Below are 19,069 nucleotides of genomic sequence, written 5' to 3'. Positions count from 1 at the left end.
CTGCTAAACCTGTGATCCCAACGTGGCCACCGCAAACCTAACCTGGATTTAGCCTATGCTGGTTATCAAGCCCTAAGCTAAAACTAGCTATAGAATCCCAGACCAGAGACCAAAATTTGTACCTTGTATCCATTCACATTTTTTTTATTTTAATTTTGAATTTAAAGTAGAGGAAGTGTTTTTGGCCTGAGGAAAATTTCAACATTTGACATAAAATTTTCTGTATGTCTTCTATAATGGCCAAGCAAGGTACATGAGTCGATACTTTCTTCCACTGCCCAGTTACAATGATCAGTCTCTTTGTTGGTGCTCCAGTCTCTTGGCCTGAAAGAACACAGTTCTTACCTGTTAACTGAATTTCCAGGTGTCTTCCAAGACAGCTTAAATGAGTGAGGCTCCTCCCACCAGGAAACACATGTTCCACGTTGTCTATGAAAAAACCTGACATATCCCCAGGCCCTCAATATTGGAATATATCCAAAGGCCTAGGAAAGATCATACAACAGTATACTGTATATGTATACCAAAATAGTCCATATATTAAACTTTTGTTTTATATAGTCCCCAATATTGGGAGGGAACTGCGCTGTCCTGGAAGATTCTTGGAAATTCAGTTCACTCCCAAGTCATCTTAAAGGACAGCTTACATGGGAGGATGGACTAGAAATACTTTTGGGGGGTACCGCAGCCTGGAAGTACCATTGGTCGATACTGGAGGTCAAGTGCTTAACAAATGTTTGAAAACTGGACCAGGTCGCTGCCCTGCAATTCTTTTCCGTTACTCCAGCCATTAAGCCATTACTCTAGCTGAATGTGCTTTAATTTTCAGCAGGGGAGGCAGTGAGGCTGTGTGCCATGCCATGTGCCGTAATGACATCCTTCAACCATCTTGTTATGGTGCCTTTTGTGTTGCCTTGAGACCTTCCCTTAGTCCCCTGAACAAAACAAATGGGCTGGATGAAACTCTCCACTTCTTTGTATGTTCAATGTAGGTTATAAGACACCTTCTGACATCAGTTGTATTATACTCCTTTGCATTAGTGGGGTTCCTATAGAAGGAGGATAAAACTATTTCCTCAGTTCTGGTATAGTCTGTAGTCAGTAGATAATCCAGATCCAAAGCTAGGATAATTCTGTCCATGAGAATATTGTATTAGAGTTCTGGAGCCGATAACGCTTGTAGCTCACTGATCCTCCTTATGGAAATCCGCGCAAGCAGAAGAACTATCTTTATCATAAGATATTCAAGTGAGCATTAGTCTAGGGGTTCAAAGGGTTCATGTTAAAAAAAACTCCTGAGGACTGTGCGTAAATCCCAAGAGGGGAATTTCTTTTTTACTGGAATTTTACTTTTTAAAATGGCCTTTAAAAATCTTTTTTACCAGAGAATCTTCTGGGAGGTTCAGTTCCAAATAATTTGAGAGGGCTGCCACCTGAACTTTAAAAACATTAACTGATAACCTCTTGTCCGTGCCCGCCTGCAGAAACTCCAAAATTGCATTAACTATTGGGGCATCTGCCATATTATTTTCCCTGCTTCCAATGGGAGAACCTTTTCTAGATCTTATAATTGTGCGCAAAGACAACTGGGCTCAGGCACCATTCCACCTGCAATCTCCCTGCAGTTTAAACTGCTAACTGGTTCAGGCATCCTTATAGGTGTATTGCTGTCAAAGAATAGAGATTCTCCTCTGTCAAACTCGGTGACTCTTCTGTGGGAAAAGGAGAGCTTTTCCCACAGCTGCCAGCTCTTAGATTGGAGGAACTTTCCAATGTCAATTTTCCCTTGGGCTATGTGACCTTCCAGGTGTGCTCCCCATCCGCAAGTGCTGGCATTATTCTGACTTGATCCTGTTGCTTCCATCTGAATCCCTGCTCCAGCACTAGTGGCTTCATCCACCATCTGAGGGGTCTTTAACCTTCTTGAGAATGTGCATCCTTGAATCTAGAGAACTTTACAGACCATCCCACTGGGAAAGACGGTATCTGTGAATGGACCTTGAATGCAGCTGCGCCATTTGGACCCGCAGTATTGCTGCTCTCATTTGTCCCATCAGCCTCATGGCTCTCCTTATTGTGCATTCTGAAATTGAATCGTATCTTGTTGCAGATCTTGCACCTTTTCCAAGGTCAAATATATCTTGGTGTTCAGTGCATCTATCGTATATCCTTGATATGTTATCTTGTTTTTCGGGACTAGCTGAGATTTTTCCAGATTTATTAACCAGCCCAATTCCAGTAAGAACATATCTGCCATGTTTTTCTTAATGATTGCTTCCGAGCTTGCATAAATCAACAAATCATCCAGGTAGGCAGTGATAACTATCCCTCTTAACCTGAGGACTTGCAATGCTTTCGCCAGCACCTTTGTAAAGATGAAGGGAGCTGAAGACTGACTGAAAGGGAGGGCATTGAACTGAAAGTACAAGGTCCTTCCTGGCCCCTTGAGTGTGAACCTCAAAAGTTTCTGTAAGGTATCCCTTATTGGGTGTAAATATGCATTTTTCAGGTCCACCAAGACCAAAAACCCTGGTGACAACAAATCTTTCACAGTGTAAATTGACTCCATCCTGAATTTTTTGAATTAGTTTACTCTCTTCAAATTCAAAATCATCCTGTATTTTCCCGAGAGTTTCCTTCTGAGAAAAAATGTCAGAGCAGAACCTTCCTTCTTTTTTCCTGTTCTTCAACAAGACTTATCACCACCTGTTGCAACATTTCTTCTAGCAGAGATAAAAGTGCTTCTGCTTTTGTTTGGTCTTGGGGAATAGGTATGGCAAAGAATCTTTGAGGCGGGAGATCTTTAAATTCTATTCCTTATAATGTCCAGTATGAAAGGGTTTTGAGTGACTTTTTGCCACTGTAGGAGGAAGGTGCCCAGTTTTTCCCCCCACACGACAGCTTGATCCACTGAGAATAAGGCTTTTACTTGTCTTTGGGGTTAAAAAGAAATCCTCCTTTTTCCTTTCCTCTTTTGAAAGACCAGCATTTCCATTGCGTTTGCTCCTTGCTTTCTTTGCCATGACATTGTCTGTTGGAACATAAATTCCTTCCAGTTTTCTTGTTAGGAAAAAAAGGTTTTCCTTTTCCAATCTGCTGATCTGATACTGAAGACAGTTCAGTACCAAACAGTTTCCTTTTTGAACAGGAGTCTGCAGGGCTTAACACTTGATGTCAGGTCCAGGGGCGGACTGACACCTCATGGGGGCCCCGGGCAATAGGGGATCATGGGGCCCCTGTATCCTTGCCCAAACTCAAAAAAGTCTATGAAAAAGGTACCAGGGGCATCTCATGGGGCCCCCTACTGACCCCGGGCCCTCGGGCGGTGTCCGAGTTTCTAAATGGTCAGTCTGCCCCTGGTCAGGTCCTCTTGCCATGTCTCCTTGTTGAGATAAGGAGTGTGGCAGTTCTAGCCCGGAACTTAATGGCCTCTGTGAATGCAATGAAAGCTACAGCTTTCTCTAGAACTAAAGCCGATTGAAGAATTTGCTCTGCAGGGATGCCTTGTTCTAGATGCTAGTGAAGCTGACCTAGCCAGATATTTAGAGCATGAGCGACAAATTTTGGCTTGAAATTAACCGCAATCACCTCTGAGGCACATTTAAAAAATCTCTGTTTTGTGGTCCATGGGATATTTAAGAGCTCCACTGTCTTCAAAGGAAAGGTCTGTCCTCTTAGAAATTATAGATAGAGGGGTGTCCAGTTTAGGACAACTCTCCCAAAATGATGCAGCTTCCTCTTTAAAAGGAAACTGCCTTTTCAGGTAATTTTGGTATAAATGCCTTCTGTTCATGCTCTTTCCATTCCCTCTTTATGGTATGCATTAGAGTAAAATGAACCGGGAAGGTACACAGGCGTTTTTTCTGCCACCCCACATAAAGTTGATCGTGCAGTGATAAGTCTTGTTGCTCTTCCTCAAGCTCAAGTGTATTATGGATTGCCTATTATAGAGTGCCCAAAAAAAGCTAAAAAAGGTACTGGAGTGGAGAAGTTATACTGCAAGACCCCTCAAGAAGGGATGATCACACTCAGGACACCCCTGCACCAAGCATTGACGCCTGATAGGAAACATTCCCTGTTTTGTTATTTAATCTATCTGGCTGGAGGAAACACATAAAACTGGGGACCTGGGGGGGGGGGGGGAGTGGGTATGTCAGGCTTTTTATAGACAAAGTGGATCACGTGTTTCCTCATCGGAGGAGCCTCACTCTCATGTAAGCTGTCCTGGAAGATGGCTTGGGAAAGAGTTTGATACCAAGGAACATTCTGCTCAATATTCTTTGGCAGAGAAGGGTGGCAGAAATTGAACGGTTGGTAAGGTGGATGAGCCTGGCAGCAGTATTCATGATGGACTGGAGGGGGGATAGCCTATGTAAAGGTAAGCCAATGAGGAGGGAGTTGCAGTAGAAGAGACTAGAGAGAGAACCAGGGAGTGAATTAGCTTTGTGGTATCATTGGTCAATATTCTTTCTTATCTGTACCACAAATTTGTACAACTCATGTAGATTAAGAAGCATTTAGGCCCTGAAGATTTTCTTTTCAACATGTAGCACTACCCCCTTAGGGATTGCTGATGAATTGGGTCCCCCTATAGTCCTGCACAGCCAATCAATCTGCATTCTCCACACAAACTTGCGTTCCGTGTCAGAAATCAGTCCTTGAGCTGTTTTGTATTTTGAGGGGATTTAACTGGGATAGGGTAAGGGGGGTATAGGAGGCCCAAGGAAACCAATAACTGAGGACAAAACTTCCTGGAACTATTCACAAGCTTCTCTTCTGTGACAATCACTGTTGGAGTGCTAGCCAGCATCTCCTTGTTGTACAAGACCAGACCCTAGATGTACTCCTCTTCACCCAGCAAGCTGGAGACTTTTCCCGAGCAGGGGATTTGGCTCCTGTCCCTGTCATTGAGGTGAACAGTCACTAGTAGGGGGATAATCATGTTTCCCACCAGAGTGCTCCTTCCCCGCTCCGCCCAGGGCGTGCAGGTCTACTCACTCAGATCCTCTTCTTTACCGCAAGCGGATGGGCTGCTGCTACCAGGCCTATCAGCTGGGCTGCTCCTTCCCTGCTGTACAGTTGGTTCTTGCTCAGAGTGCCAGTGAGCTCCACGTTTTCCACCATTCCAACACCAGACTCACAGGCAGGCATCATCCCACTAGGCCTCCTGGCAGCCTTCCTCCTCCAGCCTCACATCTTCCTCTCCCAGCTCTTCCACCCGACTCCTCACACTACTGCAGCTGAGCAGGCGCCTACACTTTTAAGGGAGTCCCAGCCCCTTGCCAAGCCTTCTGTTGGGGATTGGCTGAGGTCCCTCAAGAGTGCATCCAGCCACTCCTCATATCCACCCACTGCCTCCAAGGCCCTCCTCTAAAAGCCTCAGTGCAGGGAGAAATTCCAGAGGGGCTGGCCTGCAGAGTCTCTCAGCCTTGACCACAATTTGACCCCTCTGACTATTACATCTGAGCTGCTAACCAGCTCCTGTCTAACCATTAGGATCTAGCTCCCCCTAGCTAAATGAGGAGGGTTCTAAAAACACTTAACAGACAACATTCTATATGTGCAAGAAGACTTTTATATTGGCCATGTAAGATAAATGAACAGATACTTTCTTTCACTTACCAATGGAACAATCTCAATATTGTTTCTTATCTGTACAATGTATATGTACAACTAATATTTTTTACTTTTTACCTTGTGTTCCCTTAAGTTTTGTATTTCTTTCTCACAATAAAATTTTAAATGAGAAATTAAAAAAAAATAGTGAAGAAGCTTTAAGAAGACCTTGACAGCTATTTAACATTTTAACAGAAAATTTTCTATACCTGCAAGAGGTCTTTTTTAATGGTCAACTAAGGTATGTTAGTTTAATACTATCTTCCACTGTTTTCTATGAATTCCAATTGCGATGACCAGCCTCTTTGTTGGTGCTCCACACTCTTGGCCAGAAAAAAAAAGCTTGATACCAGCAAAAAATTAAAAAATTTTCTTTCTTACCAGTGCAACTTAATTGTATAAATAATATTTGACTCTTTACAGAAAGAAATGTAAAAAGTGTTTAGGATTTAAAAAAAATCAAAAGGTCTTCTATAATTTGCCAAGCAAGGTACATGAGTTGATATTTTCTTTCACAACACTGGTAATTTGAATTACGATAGCCAGTCTTTTTTGTTGGGTCTCCAGCTTCTCAGCCAGAAAAAGTTTGATACCAAAGGAAAATTCTAAATTTTATTTCTTATCAGTACAACTTATTTGTACAAGTAATATTTGCCTTTTTACAGGAAGAAAAGTAAATAGCGTTTAGGATCTGAAGAAAACTTTCCATTAGTCAAAAGGTCTTCTATATTGGCCAAGCAGAGTACATGAGCTGATATTTTCTTCCACCGCTCCATGAATTTCCGTTAAGATAACCAGTCTTTGTTGGGCCCTGAGCTTCCTAGTCTGAAAAAGTTTGATACCAACTGAAAATTCGTAATATTCTTTCTGATCTGTTTTAAACATTTGAATGCAAGGAGAGCACATCTGAAACCCATCTACCTGTATTTTATAAAAATTCAATACAAGTCAGCTTTTGTACAAGCTCGCCCTTCACAAAGGGGAAAAAGAAAAAAAAATGTGAAATGTGGCCTTGTAAGCTGTTATCTGATCAAAAATTAATCTTTTTCGGCAGTTCTATAGCTTCTTCATACTTAAGCCCAAAAGCAGAACTTTCACGGTTGCTATGGAAACCTCAGAACTCTGTGTGCTTGGTCTCCCAGGAAAGATGAAATTATTCAAAGCAACGTCCATCCTTTTTTTTTTTTTCTTTACCCGCCCACCGTATAATTATGTTCGTGAGATTTCACAGATCGGGGAATAAAGATGTCTTCTAAAATGTCATAAAAAGCGCAATCAAACTGTATGTTACTCAACGGCACTCAGAATAGTTCTGCTGATCATGGGAGGAACCTGCACAGTCTGCTTCCTCGAATAAAACTTTTCCATGTTACACATCAACCAAAACACTTTTTAAGTAAATGAATAAAATATATTTCAATTTGCTTTAAGTTGCACTTTGTTCAAAAGCCATAATTCAGACAAACCACTAAATGCACAGTTCAAAAAATCATATGTGAACTATTATACCTGCCAAAGGATTTGTAATTCTATTCAGCCAGTCTTGTGATTCAGATTCTGCAGACCAAATTGCATTTAAAACATAATATGGCCACATAGCCATGTTCGGTCAATGACATTGTCCAAATATGGCCATTTTGGCTATATTAGGCCAATGATCTCATCAGCATCCCACACCCCTTTATGTGTGGCTGTACGGCTTAGAATCCTGCAGCCACTGATAATTGGGAACGTGACCTGATATTGTGTGACAGTTTCCATGCAACCACGTGTTCCTACCCTAGTCATAAAAATGTACACATATTATGGGCAACTGGGGTTGATAGCCTGGTAATCTACCAGTAAGTCACTAGCTGGTAAAAGGAAACTAGCAGTGGATGACTGGTAACCTTTGTCCTGGATGGGCAAACAAATATAAAGTGACCCTTTTATAGTAGGGGCAGCTTTTGGAGAGCAAAAGTCATGGCACAACACAAAGTGTGCCATGGTGCAGCATTTATTAGAGGGCATGGCAAAAGATGGGTGGCCGTAAAGCATACAGATTGTTGTGACACCTTTTCACATTTTCCAATTTTTCCAACATCAGCTTCCATTTCAGTTTTCTGCATTTCAGTCTCATGACAGGAAGTTGATGCTGGAAGACTTCCCTCTGCCAGATTCTGTAATCATGGGTCTGAATGGGGAGTGAGAAACCAAATAATGCCCAGCATGTGTCATTGACTGTAGGTCCCAATGTCAATGTCAGATCAATGCCTGAATGGTGAAGTATCTCAAATTAGGGATACCAGCAGAACATGCCCTAGAGAGCTTGGTCTAAGGGCAAATGCCCCCTTGGCCCCAGCTTCATCCTCCCCTGCTATCAAGTCCTGATCATTTATGGCTGTTTTTAATTTTGGATGCTTTCACTGTTTTTAATAAAAATCTAGTTGTTTCATGTAATTTGATTTTTTTTCCCTTATCTTTTGTAGGATTGAGCATAAAAATATTGTTGCCCTGGAAGATATTTATGAAAGCCCCACTCACCTTTACTTGGCAATGGAACTGTAAGTAACTCTTGTTTTATTAAAGAGATGCGTATAGATCATTTAATCATACTTCTCTAGGTAGATGGAGTTTTGATCTAATTTTGCATCTGTCCCCTGCCAGCTCTAAGGCTAAGAACTGAGTGATCAGACACCACTGATCACTCAGTTCTCCCCGCCACTCTGAGAAGAGAGTGGTGGCTGTCAGTCACCGCCGTCTGCTTTGCCCCCACACCCAGTGCTCACTGGAGAGCAGAGCTGTGGAGGGGGTTGGAGCATCTGGCTCAGCCTATCAGTGGCTCACTGAGAGACTGTGCCAGATGCCAGTCCAGGCTCCTGGATGGATCCCGACCATATAGTTGCAATCTTTCCCCAGCCTGAACCGGCTCTGTGAAGTCAGCCGACAGCAGGCTTTATCTCCTTTTTTCCTTTTTCCCTCAAGAAGCCAAAATACAAAACGCTCAAGAAAAGACACCAGTAGAAATTATCTTTTGGACTGGTTAATGGAAAAATATCCATAAATGTTACAAGTGGTAAATGGAGATTTGATATTTTTATCTTAATCAGGGGCGGTCTGACAACTCATGGGACCCCCGGGCAATAGGAGATCATGGGGCCCCTGTGTCCTTGCCCAAACTCAAAAAAGCCTATGAAAAAGGTACCAGGACATCTCATGGGGCCCCCTACTGACCACGGGCCCTTGGGCAGTGCCCAAGTTTCCAAATGGTCAGTCCGCCCCTGATCTTAATACATTATAGTAGAAATCATCCGTCCCTGATCTCCTGAAGACAAAGTGCAAAAAGTGTCCAGATAAGGCTTCTTACACATCACCAGTGTAAACTATCCTTTGGACTAGTTAATAGAAAATATCAGTAATGTAGTGGGTGGTAAATGGGGAGCGACTACCTAGGAATGAGGTTGTAATTTTTTTCTTTGAATCCTAAAACAATATTGTAGAAACCACATTTTCCTGATCTCCTAAAGATGCCAAAGTATGAAATGCATTAAGAAAAGGCTTCTTACCCATCACCAGTGGAAACTATCCTTTGGACTACTTAATGGAAAAATATCACTTAATGTAGCGGGTAATAAAGAGTACCTACCTAGGGAAGAAGCCAAAATGTAAAACACGTTCAGAAAAGGCTTCTCACCCATCACCAGTGAAAACTATCCTTTTGGATTACTTAATGGAAAAATCTAAACTAATATAGTGAGTGATGAACGGAGAAGATCTACCCAGGAAAGGAGATGTGATAATATCCTTGTATCTTAACACAAGATACAGTATTTCCTACTGATCTCCTGAAGAAGATAGAAGTTTGAAAAGTGTTGATAAAAGGCCACTTCCTCATCACCAGTGCAAGCTATCCTTTTGGACTAGTTAATAGAAAATATCAGTAATGTAGTGGGTGCAGGGGCGGACTGACCATTTGGAAACTCGGGCACTGCCCGAGGGCCCGGGGTCAGTAGGGGGCCCCATGAGATGCCCCTGGTACCTTTTTCATAGGCTTTTTTGAGTTTGGGCAAGGACACAGGGGCCCCATGATCCCCTATTACCCGGGGGCCCCATGAGTTGTCAGTCCGCCCCTGAGTGGGTGGTAAATGGGGAGTGACTACGTAGTCACTCCCCATTTACCACCCACTCAGGGGCGGACTGACAACTCATGGGGCCCCCGGGTAATAGGGGATCATGGGGCCCCTGTGTGATTTTGTGGAAATCACACAGGGTGAGGTTGTGATTTTAATGTGTTTGTATCTTAATACGATATTGTAGAAACCTACTTTACCTGATCTCCTGAAGAAGTCAAAGTGCACAACTCATTGAGAAAAGGCTCCTCACCCATCACAAATGGAAACTGTTCTTTTGAACTACTTAATGGAAAAATATAAATGGGGAGTGTCTGCCTAGGGAAGGAGTTGTGATTTTAATATCTTTGTATCTGAATGCAAGATTTCCCCCGATCGCTTGAAGAATCCAATATGTGAAGCACGTTGAGAAAAGGCTTCTCACCCATCACCAGTAGAAACTATCTTTTGGACTACTTAATGGAAAAATATCCATTAATGATAAATGGGGAGTGTCTACCTAGGGAAGGAGTTGTGATTTTAATACCTTTTTTTGTTTCTTAATGCAAGATTTCCCCCGATCACTTGAAGAATCCAACATGTGAAACATGTTGAGAAAAGGCGTTTCACCCATCACCAGTGGAAACTATCCTTTCTAATTTAATGTAGTGACTGGTAAATGGGGACGGAGTTGTGATCTTAATATCCTCATATATATTTTATATTATGGTATGGAATTAAATACACCTTATGTGTAATTTTAATAAGTGGTGAATATAATATTTATTCAATATATATATTGTGTACTAGATTTCATCTTAAAGGTCCCTTTTGACTTTTGTGCTAAACTATGTTTTCCCTGTTAATATAGAACTAGCAAATAGTGCCCACTGAATGGTAGAAGGCAACATAGTATAAATCCAAATGTGTGCCTTATCCTGACCAAACATGGCAACGTGATAACACTTTGGTATGTCAGAGGATGCAATTGTTGGATGATTACAGAGGATATCAACAGTCCCAAGGTCACAATGCTTCCATTTGTCACAACAAGTTATCTGTTACTATGTCAGAATACAGTGCTTTAGGACACATCAAACCTCTTTGGTGTAGCTAAACCCAAGAACAAAAAATGTAATATGTTGCAGCTTAAGACTTTGGATGTGGTGGCTACATTAGTTTTCTTTTTTCAATCTTTTGGTCTTTTCACCTGGCCAGTAACCTACTTTGTGCCCTCAATTACTGCATTGTGTCTACGTAGTGGCAGGATTGCCACACTAAAACAGAACTACAGAAACCTTCCCCTCTCTGTAACATAGACGGCTGCGGGAGGTCTGTAGTAATCAGAAAGCGATCTGAACAACTGATGAGGGGGCAGCATAGACAGAGATCCAAAGAAATGATCAGTTAAAAAGATGGCTGGCAGGATCACAGGTTATTTTTTTCACAAATATAACAAAATGCTTTAATTGATATATTTAGGAAACCAAAAGGGACCAAGTAAGTTCATTGTTAGTTTCCAAAATCTTTAAAGTGTATCTAAACCCAAAACCATAAAATATAATATATTGCAGTTTACCTGTTATTGTGGGGTGACTGCATTTGTTTTACTTTTTTTCAATTTTCTTTTGATTTTTCACTTGGTGATCCTGCAAATAACACACTTTCTGCCCTTTTGGGTGATGTCACTCCTCCACTTTGCCATGGTTGTCACCCTTGTCTGCTCTTTTGAAGATAACCTTTAGGGCAGCTCACAGGAAGGGGCAAGGGAACCGCGTTTCTGGCAGAATCAACATGTATTTTCTCAGCTTAGCTTGGAAACTGATCTAGCCACCACATCTAAGAACTGCAAGCTTAACTATATTACATTTTTGTTTTTGGGTTTAGTTATCCTTTAACATCAGGATATTTGGGTAGGCATTGCAGATGATCAGATTATAGGTGTTGCCAGCTATTGAGTGATCTAGGAGGTGGTATAGGTCATGGTTGCTCAGGCGTTTAGAGAGGGTGATGGGTGCCTGTTGGTATAGATGGTGGTCATTAACCTAAATAGAAGTTAATTGTTAGGGTTTCCATATCTTTTAATATCAAGATATTAGGTGTTGCAGATTATCAGATTATGGGTGTTGTCAGCTATTGAGTGGTGCATGGCAGATATGGAATAGTATGTGTCTAGGAGGTGGTATAGGTTATGGTTGCTCAGGTGTTTAGAGTTTTTAGGGTGGTGGGTGGGTGTCTATGGGTATAGATCAGGGGTCTCCAAATTTTATAAACAAAGGGCCAGTTTACTGTCCTTCAGGCTTATGAAGGGCAGGACTATTGGGAGTAGAAAAGGTCATGACTTATGTGGAATAAACAATACCCCATCTTTGTTATCAGTGGGAGGTATAGAGTCCCACCATTGGTAGTTATTTGCCACTTCATTGTCAGTGGAAGGAATTATGCCCTATTATTAGTGGAGACAACTTGTGCCCCAAGGGACCACTGGCATAGATGGTGGTCATTAGCCTACAGAGAAGTTCATTGTTGGAGTTTTTCATATCCTTTAATAACCAGATGTTAGGTAGGGATTGCAAATGATCAGATTCTGGGTGTTGGCAGTTTGAGTGGTGTTGTGGCTGGTGTGGAACATAATAAGCCTAGGTCGTGGGATAAGTCATGGTTTCTTATGAGTTCAGATGGCTTAATGTGTGGCCCTAAGCTGTTGTAGAAGGTGGTCCTTATTCTAAAGTGAAGTTCATTGATACACTTTAATATCAAGATTAGAGATGAGCGAATCGAACCTGGCGAAGTGGAATTCGTTTCGAATTTCAAGAAAAATTCGATTCGCATCGAATCCGAATTTTAGCAAACTTTGGGTGCACGAATCGAATTTTTCCCGATCAGCCGGCAAAAGTGTCACTGCAGAGAGCTCCGCTATTTCTGACAGTTCTGACAGTTCATTTACAGCGGTTGAAACATTGTATCTATTTGTTTCCATTTAGGATACAGATGTTTTTATTCGGAAATAAACCGCTGTAAATGTGAAGGAACTGTCAGAGAACTGTCAGAAATAGCGGAGCTCTCTGCAGATACACTTTTTGCTGTACTGGAATACTTCTTCTTTTCATTCTTCTTCTTCTTTTCATTCTTCTTCTTCTTCTTCTTCTTCTTTCTTCTTCTTCTTTTCATTCTTCTTTTCATTCTTCTTCTTCTTCTTTTCATTCTTCTTCTTCTTCTTTTCATTCTTCTTCTTCTTCTTCTTTTCATTCTTCTTCTTCTTTTCATTCTTCTTCTTCTTCTTTTCATTCTTCTTCTTCTTCTTTTCATTCTTCTTCTTCTTCTTTTCATTCTTCTTCTTCTTTTCATTCTTCTTTTCATTCTTCTTCTTCTTCTTCTTTTCATTCTTCTTTTCATTCTTCTTCTTCTTTTCATTCTTCTTCTTCTTCTTTTCATTCTTCTTCTTCTTTTTATTCTTCTTCTTCTTCTTTTCATTCTTCTTCTTCTTCTTTTCATTCTTCTTTTCATTCTTCTTTTCATTCTTCTTCTTTTCATTCTTCTTCTTTTCATTCTTCTTCTTCTTCTTTTCATTCTTCTTCTTCTTCTTTTCATTCTTCTTTTCATTCTTCTTCTTCTTCTTTTCATTCTTCTTCTTCTTCTTTTCATTCAGGAAAAATTTGATTCGCATTGAATCCGAATTTTAGCAAACTTCGGGTGCACGAATCGAATTTTTCCCGATCAGCCGGCAAAAGTGTCACTGCAGAGAGCTCCGCTATTTCTGACAGTTCTGACAGTTCATTTACAGCGGTTGAAACATTGTATCTATTTGTTTCCATTTAGGATACAGATGTTTTTATTCGGAAATAAATAGATACAATGTTTCAACCGCTGTAAATGTGAAGGAACTGTCAGAGAACTGTCAGAAATAGCGGAGCTCTCTGCAGATACACTTTTTGCTGTACTGGAATACTTCTTCCTTTCATTCTTCTTCTTCTTTTCATTCTTCTTCTTCTTCTTTTCATTCTTCTTCTTCTTCTTTTCATTCTTCTTTTCATTTTTCTTCTTCTTTTCATTCTTCTTCTTCTTCTTTTCATTCTTCTCCTTCTTTTCATTCTTCTTCTTCTTTTCATTCTTCTTCTTCTTTTCATTCTTCTTTTCATTCTTCTTCTTCTTCTTCTTCTTTTCATTCTTCTTCTTCTTCTTTTCATTCTTCTTTTCATTCTTCTTCTTCTTCTTCTTTTCATTCTTCTTCTTCTTCTTTTCATTCTTCTTCTTTTAATTCTTCTTTTCATTCTTCTTCTTCTTCTTTTCATTCTTCTTTTCATTCTTCTTCTTCTTCTTTTCATTCTTCTTCTTCTTCTTTTCATTCTTCTTTTCATTCTTCTTCTTTTCATTCTTCTTCTTCTTTTCATTCTTCTTTTCATTCTTCTTCTTTTCATTCTTCTTTTCATTCTTCTTCTTCTTCTTTTCATTCTTCTCATTCTTCTTCTCATTCTTCTTTTCATTCTTCTTCTTCTTTTCATTCTTCTTCTTCTTCTTTTCATTCTTCTTTTCATTCTTCTTCTTCTCCTTTTCATTCTTCTTTTCATTCTTCTTCTTTTCATTCTTCTTCTTCTTCTTTTCATTCTTCTTTTCATTCTTCTTCTTCTTCTTTTCATTCTTCTTCTTCTTCTTTTCATTCTTCTTCTTCTTCTTTTCATTCTTCTTTTCATTCTTCATCTTCTTCTTTTCATTCTTCTTTTCATTCTTCTTGTCAGGAATGGACTGGCCAGCAATGGTGGGACTCACCTGCCTTTTGATCTGCAGTACCAGGGCTGGCCAGCGGATGCTCCCAGCAATGAGAGACTCAACTTTGCAGCCAGCTAACACCTGGAACTGATTATGCTGGGGTATTTAAGGGATGGCCAGACCCACAGACTCTGCCTTGGTGTTGTGTTTGTCCTGGGCCCTGTATTCTGTTTCTGTCCTGCATCCTGTTTCTGAACCGCTGCTGACTTCTCCTGCTCTGATCCCGGCTCGCTCCTGACCATCCCTCTGCCTGACCCTCTGTACCACGCTGCTTGCTACCTGTTCTGATCCCTGGCTTGTGACCCTGACCATCCCTCTGCCTGACCCTCTGTACTACGCTGCTTGCTACCTGCTGAACCTGGCCTGTGACCCCGACCAATCTCCGCTTGCTCCCCCTGTACCTACCTGCCCTATTGATATTGACCCGGCCTGCCTGACGACGCTTGCTTGTATGTACTGTTATCTGTGGGTGGTTGGTTTGGTTGCACTGTATTATGTTTTAGTATTGCACTGCGTTTATGTTTGTATTGTTAGTGTTAATAAATTATATTGTTTATAACATATCTGAGGTCTGCGTTTCCCTGCGTCAGCCACACACCTCTGGTCACACCTGGGAGCCCTGACATTACACCAAGGCCAATCCTGACCAGAAGTGGCTGCACAGGGAAGCCATCTTGGCTTGTTGCTGGGAAGGATGGATCTGGATGAGGTTGTGTATTTATATCTGCTAGTGTTTGATGACAGGGAGTATGCTTATCAAACTCTGAAGGAGTATCCCCGGGATCAACTACTAGAATGTATACGGCTCGCTCATGTTCTAGTAGATCAGGGCACAGAGTTCTCTGAGGTGCAGCCTTTGATTGAGGTTTGTGCTGATTTGGTTTTCATCTGGTTCCCCCGAATGCAGGGATGAATTTTTGCCACCATTTAGTGCAGACCAGGTAGAGTCCCTGGTGTGGTTATTAGAGGATGATGTGGGTTACTTTCTGGAGCGTTATTCCACATGTTCACCACAGACACTAAGAGATTGTATAAACGCAGTGCAATACTAAAACATAATACAGTGCAACCAAACCAAACCAAACCAACCACCCACAGATAACAGTACATACAAGCAAGCGTCGTCAGGCAGGCCGGGTCAATATCAATAGGGCAGGTAGGTACAGGGGGAGCAAGCGGAGATTGGTCGGGGTCACAGGCCAGGTTCAGCAGGTAGCAAGCAGCGTAGTACAGAGGGTCAGGCAGAGGGATGGTCAGGGTCACAAGCCAGGGATCAGAACAGGTAGCAAGCAGCGTGGTACAGAGGGTCAGGCAGAGGGATGGTCAGGAGCGAGCCGGGATCAGAGCAGGAGAAGTCAGCAGCGGTTCAGAAACAGGATGCAGGACAGAAACAGAATACAGGGCCCAGGACAAACACAACACCAAGGCAGAGTCTGTGGGTCTGGCCATCCCTTAAATACCCCAGCATAATCAGTTCCAGGTGTTAGCTAGCTGCAAAGTTGAGTCTCTGATTGCTGGGAGCATCCGCTGGCCAGCCCTGGTACTGCAGATCAAAAGGCAGGTGAGTCCCACCATTGCTGGCCAGTCCATTCCTGACACTTCTTCTTCTTCTTTTCATTCTTCTTCTTCTTCTTTTCATTCTTCTTTTCATTCTTCTTCTTCTTCTTCTTTTCATTCTTCTTCTTCTTCTTTTTATTCTTCTTTTCATTCTTCTTCTTTTCATTCTTCTTCTTCTTCTTCTTTTCATTCTTCTTCTTCTTCTTTTCATTCTTCTTTTCATTCTTCTCATTCTTCTTTTCATTCTTCTTTTCATTCTTCTCATTCTTCTTTTCATTCTCCTTCTCATTCTTCTTTTCATTCTTCTTCTTCTTCTTTTCATTCTTCTTCTTCTTCTTTTCATTCTTCTTTTCATTCTTCTTTTCATTCTTCTTCTCATTCTTCTTTTCATTCTTCTTCTTCTTCTTTTCATTCTTCTTCTTCTTCTTGTCATTCTTCTTTTCATTCTTCTTCTTCTTCTTTTCATTCTTCTTCTTCTTCTTTTCATTCTTCTTTTCATTCTTCTTCTTCTTCTTTTCATTCTTCTTCTTATTCTTTTCATTCTTCTTTTCATTCTTCTTCTTCTTTTCATTCTTCTTTTCATTCTTCTTCTTCTTCTTTTCATTCTTCTTCTTATTCTTTTCATTCTTCTTTTCATTCTTCTTCTTCTTCTTTTCATTCTTCTTCTTCTTCTTCTTCTTCTTTTCATTCTTCTTTTCATTCTTCTTCTTCTTTTCATTCTTCTTCTTCTTCTTTTCATCTTTTCATTCTTCTTCTTCTTCTTTTCATTCTTCTTCTTCTTCTTTTCATTCTTCTTTTCATTCTTCTCATTCTTCTTTTCATTCTTCTCATTCTTCTTTTCATTCTTCTTTTCATTCTTCTTTTCATTCTTCTTTTCATTCTCCTTCTTCTTCTTTTCATTCTTCTTCTTCTTCTTTTCATTCTTCTTTTCATTCTTCTTCTTCTTCTTCGTCGTGCCCCGTGACTGCCCAAATGAGTGAAGTGTGTGGTGATTCTAAGATCGACGGCACTCATCTGCATGTCATACTGACTGACAGTATTATTTCTCTTCCCCAGCAGACTCCAAGGGCATTTAAATTAAAGGTACAGTGTTCTGCACTAATATAAAGGCTCTCTGAAGCCTAGAAACCCTTTAAATAAGTTAAATTCGCGGCGAATAAATTCGCATCGAATCGAATTTCTCCCACAAATTCGGCGAATCGGCCGAATCAAATTTTTGAATAATTCGCTCATCTCTAATCAAGATGTTAGGACAGGGTTTCCCAACCAGGTTTCCATGGAACCCCACATTAACTCCAGAGGTTGCTAGGGGTTCCTTGAGCAATTAACAGTTTTTACCTCTCAGATAAGTTCTCATTGACATTATTGATCTTTTTGGATGTCTGTAAGGGGGGAATTCTTCTCAATGACCACATGTGTAAGGAGCATTCTTCCCACTGACCATCACACTAGTGTATCATGAATTATAGATATAATTTTTAGCAGGGGTTTCCTGGGCCTGGAAAATTATTTAATTTGTTTCATCTGTGTTGAGAACATTGAGAAAAGCAGTGTTCGGAAGTGGTTGCAGCTTATCGGAATATGGGTGTTTTCAGTTACATATCGGTACTGTGGCTGGTTTGGAAAGCTATGAGTCTAGGAGGTGGTTTAGGTAATGGTTGCTCATGAGTTTGGTGGGTACCTCTCAGCTGCTGTAGGAGGTGGTCATTATTCTAAAGTGGGTTTTGGTGAGCAGTAGGTGGCAAAGAATGCTTTACGGGGAATGTACTGTGATTTTGTTTCTTGGATAAGGTGATATTTGTGATAGAGAGTCTGGAGCAAGTGGAATTATGTGGATTTTCATTGGTATAGGAAATACAGGTAGCTGTGAGTCTAGGGAAGGATGAGGGTGACCATTTTCATTGTGGGAACTGATAGTACAGCTTCTATGAATGGAGCACGAGGGCAGGAAGGGCATCTATAGGCTACACTTGATGAGTGCCTGTCACAGGTATTAACTCCTGCAGTACTGGAAGATAACCTCTGCGGGGGCAGCCATGGGCAGAAGATGTTAGATTTTAACCTAACACAACAGCAACCAGCACGCAGAACTCCTCATTCATGGCAAACACCATCCCTGGTGATGTTAATAAAAAAAATCCATTAAACTTCAGCTTTAATATATATTTTTTTAGTATCAATTAGAACTTTAAAATACAGCACCCTGGAACTGGATCAAATGTTTACTTTAAAAAATAATGTGCATTTTACTATTTTTTACTATTTTTTTTTTTCAGGAGCCTGGAAAGCAATGTACCAGCAATCAGCAGATCGCTGGTGTCATCCAGGACTCCTGGAGACTGTAAGTGTGAGCTGCCTGCCTGTACATTGGACAGGAAGAATCAATGAACTACCAGAGTGCACAACAGCGCTGTGGTAGTTCATTGAGATCTACAAGCCGACATCCTCATGGGCTTGTCGGTACTTGTAGATTCCCATTCACCGAACTCTGTGAATGAATGATGCGGCCAGGCCAGCGGAGAGAGATGTTGATTAGAGCAGTGTTTAACCACTTCCCGTCCAGCCTATGTAGATAAATGGCCGGGCGGGAGCTCTGCTGATGCGGGTGGACATTTCTAAACGTCCCCCTGCATCCATTGCCTGTGCGCGTGGCACCACAACCGGTGCCCGCTGTGTCCTCCAAACACAGATTGCTGTACGGGACCTCCTGTGTGAGGTCCTGATTCACGTGATCACTGATTGGTCAATCAGTGATCACATGAATAGTAGTAAACAAGATGTCACTTCCTGACATTGCTTACTACTTGTGAAATCTGTGAATGATCACAGAGGTCACATGGTACAAGGCTACTAACAACAGCTTTTTACCATGTGACAAGCTGTGACCAATCACAGCTCTCACAGTATTTCTCAATGGCTGCAGGAAGGAGAAATGATTGCTTTTACAGCCTTTATGGTTGTAAAAGCAATCAGTGTAAGAAAAAAAAAAATCTTCAGCACCCCCTACAAGTAGTACAGTGTCACTATGTGACACTATACTG

The 19,069-nt window shown here is 41.1% G+C and overlaps 1 protein-coding gene across 1 annotated transcript in view; it reads left to right on the top strand.

Moving 5' to 3' along the window:
- PNCK (pregnancy up-regulated nonubiquitous CaM kinase) overlaps nucleotides 1-19,069 on the top strand; it is a 166,626-nt gene that overhangs the window by 117,106 nt on the left and 30,451 nt on the right. Inside the window, exon 4 of the mRNA XM_089674941.1 lies at nucleotides 8,085-8,159. Within this exon, the coding sequence (XP_089531067.1) occupies nucleotides 8,085-8,159 (75 nt within the window). The remainder of the gene's footprint in view (nucleotides 1-8,084; nucleotides 8,160-19,069) is intronic.

Source organism: Staurois parvus, unplaced genomic scaffold, assembly GCF_062004578.1.
Source record: "Staurois parvus isolate SC_StPar_1 unplaced genomic scaffold, SC_StPar_1.0 ptg000154l, whole genome shotgun sequence".
Lineage (NCBI taxonomy): Eukaryota > Metazoa > Chordata > Amphibia > Anura > Ranidae > Staurois > Staurois parvus.
Note: the sequence above shows the minus strand (reverse complement) of the source record. Positions and strands in the feature narration are given on the sequence as shown.